Source organism: Oncorhynchus nerka, linkage group LG6 (assembly GCF_034236695.1).
Source record: "Oncorhynchus nerka isolate Pitt River linkage group LG6, Oner_Uvic_2.0, whole genome shotgun sequence".
Lineage (NCBI taxonomy): Eukaryota > Metazoa > Chordata > Actinopteri > Salmoniformes > Salmonidae > Oncorhynchus > Oncorhynchus nerka.
The window spans coordinates 65065999-65079076 of record NC_088401.1 but is presented as its reverse complement, the minus strand read 5'-3'; the positions used below and the strand labels follow the sequence as shown (position 1 = coordinate 65079076).

Here is a 13078-nt window from a genome sequence, read left to right as displayed (position 1 = left end):
TCTTATTTTTTTCTTACGGAAAGCTGATGCGTGGGGAATTCCTACCAGTCACATTTTCCCTAACCTGACGTAACAGGCGTAAAAGAAACCATAAGACATGATTGTCTAGCATTAAAAACTATGGAGAAACAAGACGTTATGAAAAAATAATGTCATGTTGGTTACTCTTATTGAGAAGACTAAAAATTTACCGGTATAGACTAGAATAAACTAGGCCTATCTGAATTTCAACTGAACTGAAAATGATATAGACACTTCGTTTTTATAATTTGAATTATTCTCTATAGCAGATTGTATTACCACCAACTAGATTTACAATCGTGAACATTATGGAATTCCATGCCTATTAAAAAAAACATTAAATATAGAACGCCTAGCATGTGGCTCAGATTGATACATTGAAACAGATAAATGCACACTGTCCCTTAGAATATCAAAATAACAGTACATTTTGAATCACGCCCACTTCAGAGGGATCGCATTTTCGGTACATTTCCTACTTCGGGAATGTACTTAATCTTGTAAAAAAACTATGTTGTCCAGTTGAACAATATACATTCCAGACTTCAGATATTGTTGCAGAGTGTTTAGCATATAACGATAAACACACTGGTCCTGCTCTCTGTGAGCAGTTTTACCATTTATTGTGAAACAACTACATGTTGCTTTTCATGAACGAGACCATATTAAAATAATTAATTCCCATACCGGGAGTCGAACCCGGGCCGCCTGGGTGAAAACCAGGAATCCTAACCGCTAGACCATATGGGAATAGACACGTCATAAGAGCAAACGTATAGACTTATATCTGACCTATAGAGGAATAGTAATACTTGTGAATACGTTAGCTGACTCTCCTGAACTGGCCTACATAGCCCCTTAGGGTCATTGTATAAAGAATTCTACCATTATAATGTTCTAGATTATTACAGATAGGTAGCCTGTAGGTAACCTTGTTTTAAAAAAGTCTAAATTTAACACATCTCCACATTTCTGCTATCCATGTCAATTCAACCCCACCTAGTGTCGACTTCATGTAACTTGTGCCATGTACTAAAAAACAGTAGCTATAAACAGAGAGGAAGAGGCGAAGCAAGAGGGAGCCCAACATCTGTCTTCTCCTGCAGGTTGCGTTTTTTCGATCACCAAACGAGTTGTTGTTGTATGGAGGTCAATGAGTGTCGAATTTAAGTAACTATAAGTAGGACACGTAACATCCCGGCAACGTTGAGAAAAAAACACTTTTATATGGGCTCCCGAGTAGCGCAGCGGTCTAAGTAAATGTTTTTGTTTGGTTATCTTTTGAAAATTGTAGAAATAAAACATTTTCCTTATTCAGACGTTCCAGCTAGGCAGGCTAGGCTAATTAATTTGCTAGCTATCATACAGTAGGCATATATTAATAATTATATTTTTAATATATGTAGACATGCAATCATAATTGACTGTAGCGCATATGAAGCACCCACAAGTTACCGGTGGCTGTCGCATGATGAAGGAGTGACGAATTTCCAGCCAAGGGTGGTCCATTTTAAAAATCATTCCCTTCCTCCGGGATGTCCCGGGCAGGCACCCACACCCACCCACCCATCAGGGCTGTAGCCCTCCCAGTTTTTTGTTTGTTTTATCTTTATTTAAATAGGCAAGTCAGTTAAGAACAAATTCAGGTACTGCAGGGTTTCTTGGACCCGACGAGCCTCCAACAGACGCCGGACCGTGTAGGCCAGGGGACCATCAACAAGTCGAGCAGGCAGAGGTGCAGTTGTGGGGGAGAGAAGGGACTGGTCAGACAGACCCTCATAGACCTGGGAAGCTGGAGACGATAGGGTTGATGCGACTCAGGATCTTGAATGGTCCTATGTAGCGTGGGAGCGAGCTTCCGTGAGTCCACCTGTAAGGGAAGATCACGGGTGGACAGCCACACCCGTTGCCCCGGTCAGAGGAGCCCGAAAGGCCTTCGGTGACGGTTTGCCTTGGTCTCGGGCAGAGGAGTGGAGCAAGGAGGATCGCGCTATCGTCTAATGAACGCCTCGGCTGATGGCACCCCCGCTTCGGCCTATTTATTCAGGAAATAGGGAGGCGGGTCGAACCAGAACTGACACTTGAGCGGCGAACAGTCCAGTGGACGAGTTCGGCAGTGTGTTGTGAGCATACTCTGCCCAGACGAGGAACTTGCTCCAGTTGCTGGCCTGGGATGGAGACAAAACAGAGGAGAAACTCCTCCAACTCCTGGTTGGCCCACTCCGTTTGCCCATTCGACTGTGGGTGGAACCCCAAGGAGAGAATCACCGACAAGGCTTTCCAATATTGTGCGACGAACTGGGGCCCACAATCCTAGACAATGTATTGGGGAAGTCTGTATAGTCGAAAGACATGGGTAATCATGAGATCAGCGGTCTCCTTCGCTGAGGGCAACTTGGGTAAGGCGATGAAATGGGCTGCCTTGGAAAACCGATTGTTGACCACCAGTATAGTGGTAAGCCCTTGGGATGTGGGTAACCCTGTGATAAAGTTTACAGACAGGTGGGACCAGGGCTGGCTGGGGATGGGCAGGGGTTGGAGCAGCCCAGCCAGTCACAGTCGTGAGGACTTGCTTTGGGCACAGGTGGAGCAGGCCGTAACAAAGGATCTCACATCTTTAATCATGTTGGGCCACCAGAATTTCCGCCTCAGGAACTCCAGTGTCCGATTAACCCCTGGATACCCAGTTAATTTAGAGGAGTGTAGTACTCAGGAACAGGCTGATCGCGGAACATAAAGTCTGTTAGTGGGACCCCTGCCGGGGTCAGGTTCTCGGGTCTGGGTTTGTCGGACTGTCGTCTCAATACTCCATATCACGGGGGCCACAATGCGGGAGCTGGGGATGATGGGCTTGGAGTCCCTCTGTCACGACCGTCGTCAGGGTGGAAATAACCGGACCAAGGTGCAGCATGGTGAGCGTACATTTCTTTTTATTATAAAAATGTCGCCAACAAAACAAAGAATAAGGAAATGACCGTGAAGCTTACTTCGTCTATACAGGCCACTAACAAAAACAACTAGCCACAACTAAGGTGGAAAAACAGTCTGCCTAAGTATGATTCCCAATCAGAGACAACGATAGACAGCTGTCCCTGATTGAGCACCATACCTGGCCAAAACATAGAAACACAAAACATAGAATGCCCACCCCCACATCAAATAAAACGGCTCTCTAAGGTCAGGGCGTGACACCCTCTCCTTGTTAGAGACATCATGTTGGCAGGACAGGGTGTCTGCTTTCTGATTCTTGGATCTCGAGCGATAGGCTAGTGTGAAGTTGAACCTATTAAAGAACACAGCCCACCTAGCCTGGCGAGCGTTCAACTTCTTGGCTTCTTGAATGGAGACCAAATTCTTATGGTTTGTCCATTTCACAAAAAGGATAAGGTGCTCTCTCCAACCAGTGTCTCCACCCCCCAAGGGCCCACTTAACTGCCAAGAGCTCCCGGTTGCTTACATCGTATTTGCGTTCCGTTGGCAAGAACCGCTTGGAGAGAAAAGCACATGGGTGCAGTTTCTTGTCCCCCTCGTTCCGCTGTGAAAGGACCACCCCTGCTCCGGTTTCTGAGGCGTCAACCTCTACCACAAAGGGACGGGTAGGATCAGGGTGGACTCTCACCTTTATGGGGTCCATTTAGATGCCAGCGGTAGAGATAATGTGGCCCAGGAAAGAAACTTGGGACATGGAACTCACTTCTCTATCTTGATGTATAGTTGACTCTGCAGGAGGCGTCTCAGGACTGGGCGGGCGTGCTAGATGTTTGCTGGAAGGGTCTTGGAGAAGATCAGGATGTCGTAAACAAAAACAAACAGATTCAACATATCCTTAATCGTGTCATTGACCAATGCTTGGAAGTCTGCCGGTGAGTTCGATAATCCAAAGGACATAACTAAATACTCATAGTGGCCACTTGGTGTGTTTAAGGCAGTCTTCCATTCATCTCCTTCCCCGATTCTCACCAGATTGTAAGCGTTGTGGATGTCCAGTTTGATGAAGAATTGGGCCCCAAGGGCCAATTCCAAGGTGGCAGATATCAGGGGTAATTATTATTATTTATTTTTATAACATTTAACTAAGCAAAACAGTTAAGAACAAATTCTTATTTTCAATGACGGCCTACACCTGCAAAACCCAGGCAACACTGGGCCAATTGTGCACCTCCCTATGGGACTCCCAATCAAGACCGGTTGTGACACAGCCTGGATTTAAACCAGGATGTCTGTGGTGACGCCTTTAGCACTGATATGCAGTGCCTTAGACCGCTGCACCACTCGGGAGCCCACTCGGGGAGGGGGTAACGATTCTTAATCGTAATCCTGTTCAGCCCTCTGTAATCATGCATGGATGCAGACCTCCATCCTTCTTTCCCACGAAGAAGAAGCCTGCACCAGCTGGGGATGTAGAGGAGTGAATGAAACCTGCCTCCAGTGACTCCCAGTTGTAATTGTACATGACTGCTGTCTCAGGAAGTACAGACGGCCCCAGGAGGGGTGGAGCCGGGTAGGAGTTCTATGGCACAGTCATATGGATGATGAGGAGGGAGGGTGGAGGATTGCCTCTTACTGAAGGCCTCCCGGACGTTGAAGTACTCGGGAGGGAGAGCGGAAAAGTTTTGGTCTTCAATTTATCCGCGGCCCCGCAGTCCACGAAGGCTTGAATGTGGTGCTGACGGTTGTCCAAATGGAGGGTTGTGGGTAGTGTCAGAGAGTGACCAGGTAGCTGGGGTGTACGTGTGCATCCCAGCTGCCTGGGCTCCTCAATGCTGGGCTTGGGGGACTCCGGAAACCGGGATTTGGGGGCGGTGTTAAAAAAGCACTGTCTCACACATTCTCGCATGCGGTTGTCGAAATTGATGGCCAAAGTTATCAGGGATTCGAGGTCCTCTCTCATTTCCCGAGCGGCCAGTTCATCCTTGATGGAGTTAGACAGACCCTGCTGGAAAGTGGTGATCAGTGCCTCAGTGTTCCACCTACTCTGTGCGGCGAGGGTGCGGAACTCAAATACGAAGCCACTGGTCTGGCCCCTTGGCAGAGGTTGAACAGATGGCTTGCCGCTTCTCGTCCATAGACTGGGTGGTTGAAGACTGGTTGCAGCTCGGCAGTGCCGTTGCCCACACTAGGGCCTTGCCCGAGAGTAGAGAGATGTAGGCGATCATGGCCCAATCGGTGTGAAACGGATGAGGACTGCAGCTCGAACACCAGAGAGCACTGAGTGAGGAACCCCTTGTATCCTCCCGGGTGGCCGTCATGCCGCTTGGGGACTGGGATCTTGGATTCCCGGTGCAGGTTCCCTGGGGTAACTACGGCGACGCCTGTAAAACTGGGTGATGAGACTTGGGCATTGGCTCTTCCTGGGTTAGGCCGTTGTTGGAGGGAATCGGTAAGTGCCCCGAGGGTCTCTGATGTTTGTGTGAGTTGTTCTTGCTGCCGCCCCAGCAGTGCTCCTTGTTGGGTTATAGCATTCTGGATCTGGGTGATCTCTGCTGGGTCCATGTTGAGGCAGAAGCTTGCTGTGACGTGGTAAGATTGGACCCAGGTGCAGAGAAGAGACCAGACGAGGAATCAGTGGTTAAGGATAAAAATAATACTTTACTGAGAAACGGTAGCCACAGGATCACAGTAAACTTGAAGTCTCGAAAACTCACTCAGGAAACGAACGCACATGGTTAACAATTCAAGCTTCTGCAAAGGACAACCGTCTCTGCCGCCCTCTGGTGACAGGTGGAACCATGACATGAACTATATTTTAAACCAAATACTTTTACTTAAGTAGTATTTTACTGGGTGACTTTCACTTTTACTTGAGTAATTTTCTATTTAGATTTATTTAATTTTACTCAAGTATGACAAGTGGGTACTTTTTCCAACACTGGCAATTTTCCTTTTTCCCAATTTGTATCACCGTATCAAGAATGTAATGTGGGTAAGCCGTGAATTACCTCCCACACCAGTACAGTAGGTGGCGGTGTATGCACCTAAAAGTTGGATCCGATCCGCCATACAAATCTTGAAGAAGAAGTAGAAACAAATCAAGAAAAAAAAGAACCATACCAATACTCACCCCTCTTTTCCTTGTGAGTGGTAACGTTAGTAGTGGCTAGCCCAGCCAGCTCCTGTCTGAGGGGGAGAAAGACTCGTGTGAAGTATAATCATTACTGTGAAAATCGTTTGTTTCAAAACGTGTGACTTGCAACCATATGCGTACGTTTTAGTTCAACTGAATAAGATGTCAACTCCAGCAAGACGACGTTTAATGAGGGATTTTAAGCGGTATGTGTGAGGAGCAGCTTGCTAGCTCGCTTGGATGTCTAGGTGAAGCGTTTGTCTGACTTGCTAGCTAGCTGAATTGTTTTTTTTTTGCGAAATGTTATCAAACATCTGTTAACAGTTACTGGATAGCATAAGTTACTAGCTACTTGATAAATAAGTTACTAACACATGGATTGTTAACGTAAAGATAACATTACTGCTGAATATTTGGAAGTTGTAGTTAACTGGCCTGGCTACTACTGCTAACGTTAGCCTATTTTAATTAGCTAGCTTGTGAACTACTAACGTTTACTAATTAAGCATCGAAAATAATGTTATTTCTCAGGCTTCAAGAGGACCCTCCTGCAGGAGTTAGTGGAGCCCCGTCGGAAAACAATATCATGGTATGGAATGCCGTAATTTTTGGGTAAGCGACTGGACTATAAAAGTAGCAGCTAACGTTAGATAGCTAGAAATAGATGATTAACGTTACCCGCAAAACCAATGACATGTCGTAAAATGTATCCAAAGTCGGGTATTATGAATTATCTGTTCATTTTCAAGAAATTAACATTGAACCTCTTGTCCCTAGCATATTAAAGTTATCAAACTAACAATAGTTATCTAAAGTGAACTGTTTTCTCTCTTCCCCAGCCCAGAGGGAACACCTTTTGAAGATGGTAAATAGCTCGCTAGCTATGCGTTTCCTTTTTTGTAGCTAGTACATTCTTGTGCATGTGTTTGACAACTCAAACGGAAGTGATCAGTACCATGATATGGACTATTTAATTGCATGGGAGACCTGTTAGTTGGAACAGTACGTAGACTAGCAGTACTAGTACTACTGCCATATGTACATAGCCATTGAACACTGGTCACTTTAATGTTTACATACTGTTTTAGTCACTTTGTGTATACTCTGTATTCTAGTCATGGCTCATGCTCATCCTATATAACTACTGCTTTACACACCTTTTCTATTCATATACTGTCCATACTGGCTGTACACACCATTCACATATATTTATATTCCAGGCTCTAGTCTGGAAGCTCATTTCCTGCATTTGATCAATTTTGCCTTTTGCTATATTTAAATACTGTATTCTTGACAGTTTATATTAATATTTCTACTACTGTACATTGCGTTTGAGTTACTGTTTATACACATCACATTTATTTATATACTGGATGCTTGACATAGCTCACTGTAATATATCTACTGCTGTGTGTGCCATTTTTAATATATGTTGTTTAAATTCATCCAGTGTATATGTATAGATTGCAGTTGGATTACTTTTACAGTATTAATTGGATTTGTTCTGACAGTACAGCATGGCACCGAGTTCTTAGGAAACTATTCAGTATATATTTTTTATGTATTATTTCTTACATTGTTACCCCAGGAAATCTGAAGTTTTATTACATACAGCCGAGAAGCACTATTGGATATAAGAGCAACATCAATTTACCAACATTACGACCAGGAATAGGACTTTCCCGACACAGATCCTCTGTTCGGACCACCAGCCAGGCCAATGGTGCTAATTCCAGTAGGCGATCCAAAACAACGACGCCGCAGATGAAGCGGCCACCTGGCCAGGCTTCGCAGACGTGCACACCACTCTCGAGTATAGTACTCGCCAATGTCCGGTTTCTTGACAACAAGGTAGATGAAATTCGAGCAACGGTTGCCTTCCAGAGAGACATCAGAGACTGTAACATTCTGTTTCACGGTAACATGGCTCTCGATATGTTGTCAGAATCAGTTCAGCCATCGGGCTTCTCCATGCATCGTGTTGACAGATATAAACACTTCTCTGGGAAAAGGAAGGGCAGGGTGTATGCTTTATGATTAACAACTCATGGTGTAATCATAACAACATACAGGAACTTAAGTCCTTCTGCTCACCCGATCTAGAATTCCTTCCATTCAAGTGCCGGCCATTTTACCTACCAAGAAAATACTCGTCAGTTATAGTCACATCTGTGTACATTCCCCCTCGAGCAGACACCAAGACAGCCACTATACTTCACTATATGGAAACTGGAAACCATACATCCTGAGGCTGCATTTATTGTAGCTGGGGATTTTAACAAAGCAAATTTAAGAACAAGGCTACCTAAATTCTATCAGCATATTGATTGCGCAAAGCGCATGCGCAATACCCTTGACCACTGCTACTCTAACTTCCGTGATGCATACAAAGCTCCCCCCCCACCCTTTGCCGCCGCCGACGTCATCTTGCTCCTTCTGTCTTATAGGCAGAAACTCAAACCAGATGTACCAGTGACGAGAACCATTCAATGTTGGTCCGACCAATCGGAAGCCACACTTCAAGATTGTTTTGATCATGCGGACAGAAATGTTCCACCGCATTTAACCATGGAAAGAGGTCTGGGAATATGTCTGAATATAAACAGTGTAGCTATTCCCTCCGCGAGGCAATCAAACAAGTGAAATGCCAGTACAGGGACAAGGTGGAGTCGCAATTCAACGGCTCAGACACAAGACGTATGTGGCAGGTTCTACAGGAAATCGCGGACTAAAAGAAATCTAGCCACGTAACTGACACCGACGTCACGCTTCCAGACAAACTAAACACCTTCTTTGCCTGCTTTGAGGATAATACAGTGCCACCATCGCGGCCCGCTAACAAGGACGGCGCACCCCCGTCTTCTTCTCTGTGGCTAACGTGAGTAAAACATTTAAACGTGTTAACCCTCGCAAGGCTGCTGGCCCAGACGGCATCCCTAGCTGCGTCCTCAAAGTATGTGCAGACCAGCTGGCTGGTGTGTTTACGGACATATTCAATCGCTCCCTATCCCAGTCTGTTGTCCCCACATGCTTCAAGATGGCTACCATTGTTCTTGTACCAAAGAAGGCAAAGAACTAAACTAAATGACTACAGCCCCGACGCACTCACTTCTGTCATCATGAAGCGCTTTGAGAGACTAGTCACAACAGGGTCTCAACCCCGCCCTGTGCAATTAGGTCCTGGACTTTCTGAACGGCCCCCCCAGGGTGGTGAAGGTAGGAAACAACATCTTCGTTGACCCTCAACACTGGGGCTCCACAAGGATGTGTGCTCAGCCCCCTTCTGTACTCCCTGGCCATGCACGCCTCCAACTCAATCATTACGTTTGCAGACTACACAACAGTAGTGGGCTTGATGACCACCGACGACGAGACTGCCTATATAGAGGTGAGGGCCCTCTGAGTGTGGTGTCAGGAAAACAACCTCACTCAACGTCAACAAAACAAAGGCGATGATCGTGGACTTCAGTAAAGGGAGCACCCCCCTATCCACATCGAAGGGACAGCAGTGTAGAAGGTGGAAAGATTTAAGTTCCTTAGCGTGCACATCACCGACAAATTGAAATGGTCCACTCGCACACAGTGTCGTGAAGAAGGTGCAATAGCACCTCTTCAACCTCAGGAGGCTGAAGAAATTTGTCTTGTCACCCAAAACCCTCACAAACTGTTACAGATGCACAATTGAGAGCATCCTGTCGGGGCTGTATTACAGCCGGGTACTGCACCACCCTCAACCGCAAGGCTTTCCAGAGGGTGGTGTGGTCTGCACAATGCACAATTACCTGCCTTCCATGACACCTATAGCACCTGATGTCACAGGAAGGCCAAAAAGATCAAAGACCTCAACCACCCGAGCCACTGCCTGTTCACACTGCTACCATCCAGAAGGCGAGGTCAGTACAGGAGCATCAAAGCTGGGACCAAGAGCCTGAAGAACAGCTTCTGTCTCAAGGCCATCAGACTGCTAAACGGCAATCACTAACTCAGAGGCTGCTGCCTACATTGAGACCCAAACAGTAGTCACTTTATACAATGCAGTCTAAATAATGCCACTTTAATAATGTTTACATATATACAATGTATTTTTTACCATCTATTGCACCTTGCTTATGCCGCTTGGCCATGGTTCATCCATATACTTACATGTATATATTCTCATTCGCCCCTTTAGGTAGTTGTTGTGGAATTGTTAGATTACTTGTTAGATATTACTGCACTGTCGGAACTAGAAGCACAAGCATTTTGCTACACTCCCATTAACATCTGCTAACCTTGTGTATGTGACAAATAACATTTGATTGGATTCTTTCTAAATATTTGTTTTAATTATTTGTGTACTTGTTTGACATTGTACTGCATTGTTAGGAGCTAGTAACATAAGCATTTTGCTGTACCCACTATAACAACTGCTAAACTGTGTATACAACCAATAAACCTTTTTGATTCGACATTGTAGACCAGGTGGTGTCTTATTAGAACTACTACAATAATCCAGCTGACCTGTTAAATCGCTGAGATGAGATTACTGCCTGCCAGAAAGTGAATGAATCCTGTGAAATATGGGTTAACTGTTGGTCAAAACCAGGGGATTGTATCTGTTTGACATCATCTGTCAACGAATATGCATATCAGACCCACCAGTAATCCTCCATTCTAGCAAATGTCCCTCATTGAGTTGCATTTATGTACATTTGTGCTTTAGGATGTGTATATGTTATTTTATTGAAATGGTAACAATTTAGTGGCGAATTACAATATGCTATTTGGTTGCTCAAAACATTTTGCAGCAAGACAACTTTGAATTTGTTCTTAAGCCATTCTGTTTTGGCCTGGTCCCAGATCCATTTGTGGTGATTGTCAAGCTAACCGGTTACCATTGTGTGATTGATTGTTTTAGTGGCCACTTGATAATTAATATTCTCATATCCTTTATTTTCAGGAACTTTCAAACTCACAATAGAATTCACAGAGGAATACCCTAATAAGCCTCCAACTGTGCGTTTTGTCTCCAAAATGTTTCATCCAAACGGTATGTTTCAACAAAAAAATTTTTAGAAACATGCTTATTGCTTACAGGATCATTTTATAGTGGAACAGCTGAATCTTTGTCAACAAGACAATCCACCAGTCTTTGTTATGGAGTAAATGTATGTTCTGTGTTCTACAGTCTACGCAGATGGTAGTATATGCTTGGACATTCTTCAGAACCGCTGGAGTCCAACTTATGATGTTTCTTCAATTCTAACTTCAATACAGGTATACACTGCATTAACCATGAATCTTCATGAAATACTTGAATTGTATAAAGCTCCTTTTGTGCTTTTATTTTTTTTTCTCAAATAACGGTGTTTGAAACAATTTGAATTTAAAAAATCTAGTCATGGGTGCCAGAATACTATTGCTACTGAAGTGTCAACTATTCATCGTCTTAGTCTTTACTGGATGAGCCGAATCCCAACAGCCCAGCCAACAGCCAGGCGGCTCAGCTATATCAGGAGAACAAGCGGGAGTACGAGAAGCGGGTGTCTGCCATCGTGGAACAGAGTTGGCGTGATTGTTGATCCCCTCACAAAGTATGAACAATATCCAGCCTCAAGTCAAAAAGAGAACAGAAGAAAAATATCTCAAAGGAAATGAAATACACATGGTTTGAATCTTTCTCTGCCGTATGTTTGTTTCTCTTCATGCATAATGCTCCTCCTGGACAAGAGCACATCAAAGTAAATGTACCTTGTTATATCTAGGTTACTTACAATGTCATTTATCCCCATATTTTTTTTTATTTTTTTTATCCTTGCACATAAAGGTACTGTGGGGGGGGGGGTTCGAGTTACTCTTGTCATTTTAGTGTTTTAAGTCTTTGGCTTGTAGTGTGATTTTGCTGTATTGATTCAGATAATTGTGTATGTCCAGAAGTTTGAGGGTTTTTGCTGTGGTTTGACTGTTTTGTTTCTAGCTTTCACACGGTTGCCTTTTTGGAGCTATAGCATGATAGTATTCCAACTAAGAAACAATTTGATGAACACCTGTCATGGACTTTTTTCCAACCAATGTCAATTTTAAAACCCTACCTTTTTTTTACATGCACAAACCATGTTCTTGTTGGGGCTTTGTTTTATGAATTGAATGGCTCTTTGAACGATATCTCATTACATTACATTTACATTTAAGTCATTTAGCAGACGCTCTTATCCAGAGCGACTTACAAATTGGTGCGTTCACCTTAAGACATCCAGTGGAACAGCCACTTTACAATAGTGCATCTAAATCTTTTAAGAGGGGGGGTGAGAAGGATTACTTTATCCTATCCTAGGTATTCCTGAAAGAGGTGGGGTTTCAGGTGTCTCCGGAAGGTGGTGATTGACTCCGCTGTCCTGGCATCGTGAGGGAGTTTGTTCCACCATTGGGGGGCCAGAGCAGCGAACAGTTTTGACTGGGCTGCGCGGGAACTGTACTTCCTCAGTGGTAGGGAGGCGAGCAGGCCAGAGGTGGATGAACGCAGTGCCCTTGTTTGGGTGTAGGGCCTGATCAGAGCCTGGAGGTACTGAGGTGCCGTTCCCCTCACAGCTCCGTAGGCAAGCACCATGGTCTTGTAGCGGATGCGAGCTTCAACTGGAAGCCAGTGGAGAGAGCGGAGGAGCGGGGTGACGTGAGAGTACTTGGGAAGGTTGAACACCAGACGGGCTGCGGCGTTCTGGATGAGTTGTAGGGGTTTAATGGCACAGGCAGGGAGCCCAGCCAACAGCGAGTTGCAGTAATCCAGACGGGAGATGACAAGTGCCTGGATTAGGACCTGCGCTGCTTCCTGTGTGAGGCAGGGTCGTACTCTGCGGATGTTGTAGAGCATGAACCTACAAGAACGGGCCACCGCCTTGATCTCCAACAGGACTCAAGTGTTTCGGAAAGGCACATACTTGGTGCACTTTTAAATGCAAGTCCTGTAACACTAGTGCAAAAGCATATTTATGAGGATGATTGACAAATTGCCTGCTC

General features: G+C 44.9%; 1 protein-coding gene and 1 non-coding gene across 3 annotated transcripts; one reads left to right on the top strand and one right to left on the bottom strand.

Annotated features, from left to right (window-relative positions):
• Window positions 1-699: 699 nt before the first annotated feature.
• trnae-uuc (transfer RNA glutamic acid (anticodon UUC)) lies at window positions 700-771 on the bottom strand. Its single transcript has one exon. It is a non-coding gene; the product is annotated as a tRNA-Glu (tRNA).
• Window positions 772-6068: 5297 nt separating this feature from the next.
• Window positions 6069-12179, top strand: LOC115130860 (ubiquitin-conjugating enzyme E2 A). 2 transcript variants are annotated; one of them, XM_029662392.2, is made up of 6 exons: window positions 6069-6291; window positions 6617-6697; window positions 6925-6950; window positions 11025-11114; window positions 11253-11341; window positions 11518-12179. In XM_029662392.2, the coding sequence occupies exons 1-6, from the start codon at window positions 6248-6250 to the stop codon at window positions 11644-11646; spliced, it is 459 nt and encodes a 152-aa protein (XP_029518252.1). In that variant the 5' UTR covers window positions 6069-6247; the 3' UTR covers window positions 11647-12179. The 2 variants fall into 2 exon arrangements, with proteins under 2 accessions (XP_029518252.1, XP_029518255.1); XM_029662395.2 differs by having other exon boundaries at window positions 6247-6333; window positions 6617-6674.
• Window positions 12180-13078: the final 899 nt, after the last annotated feature.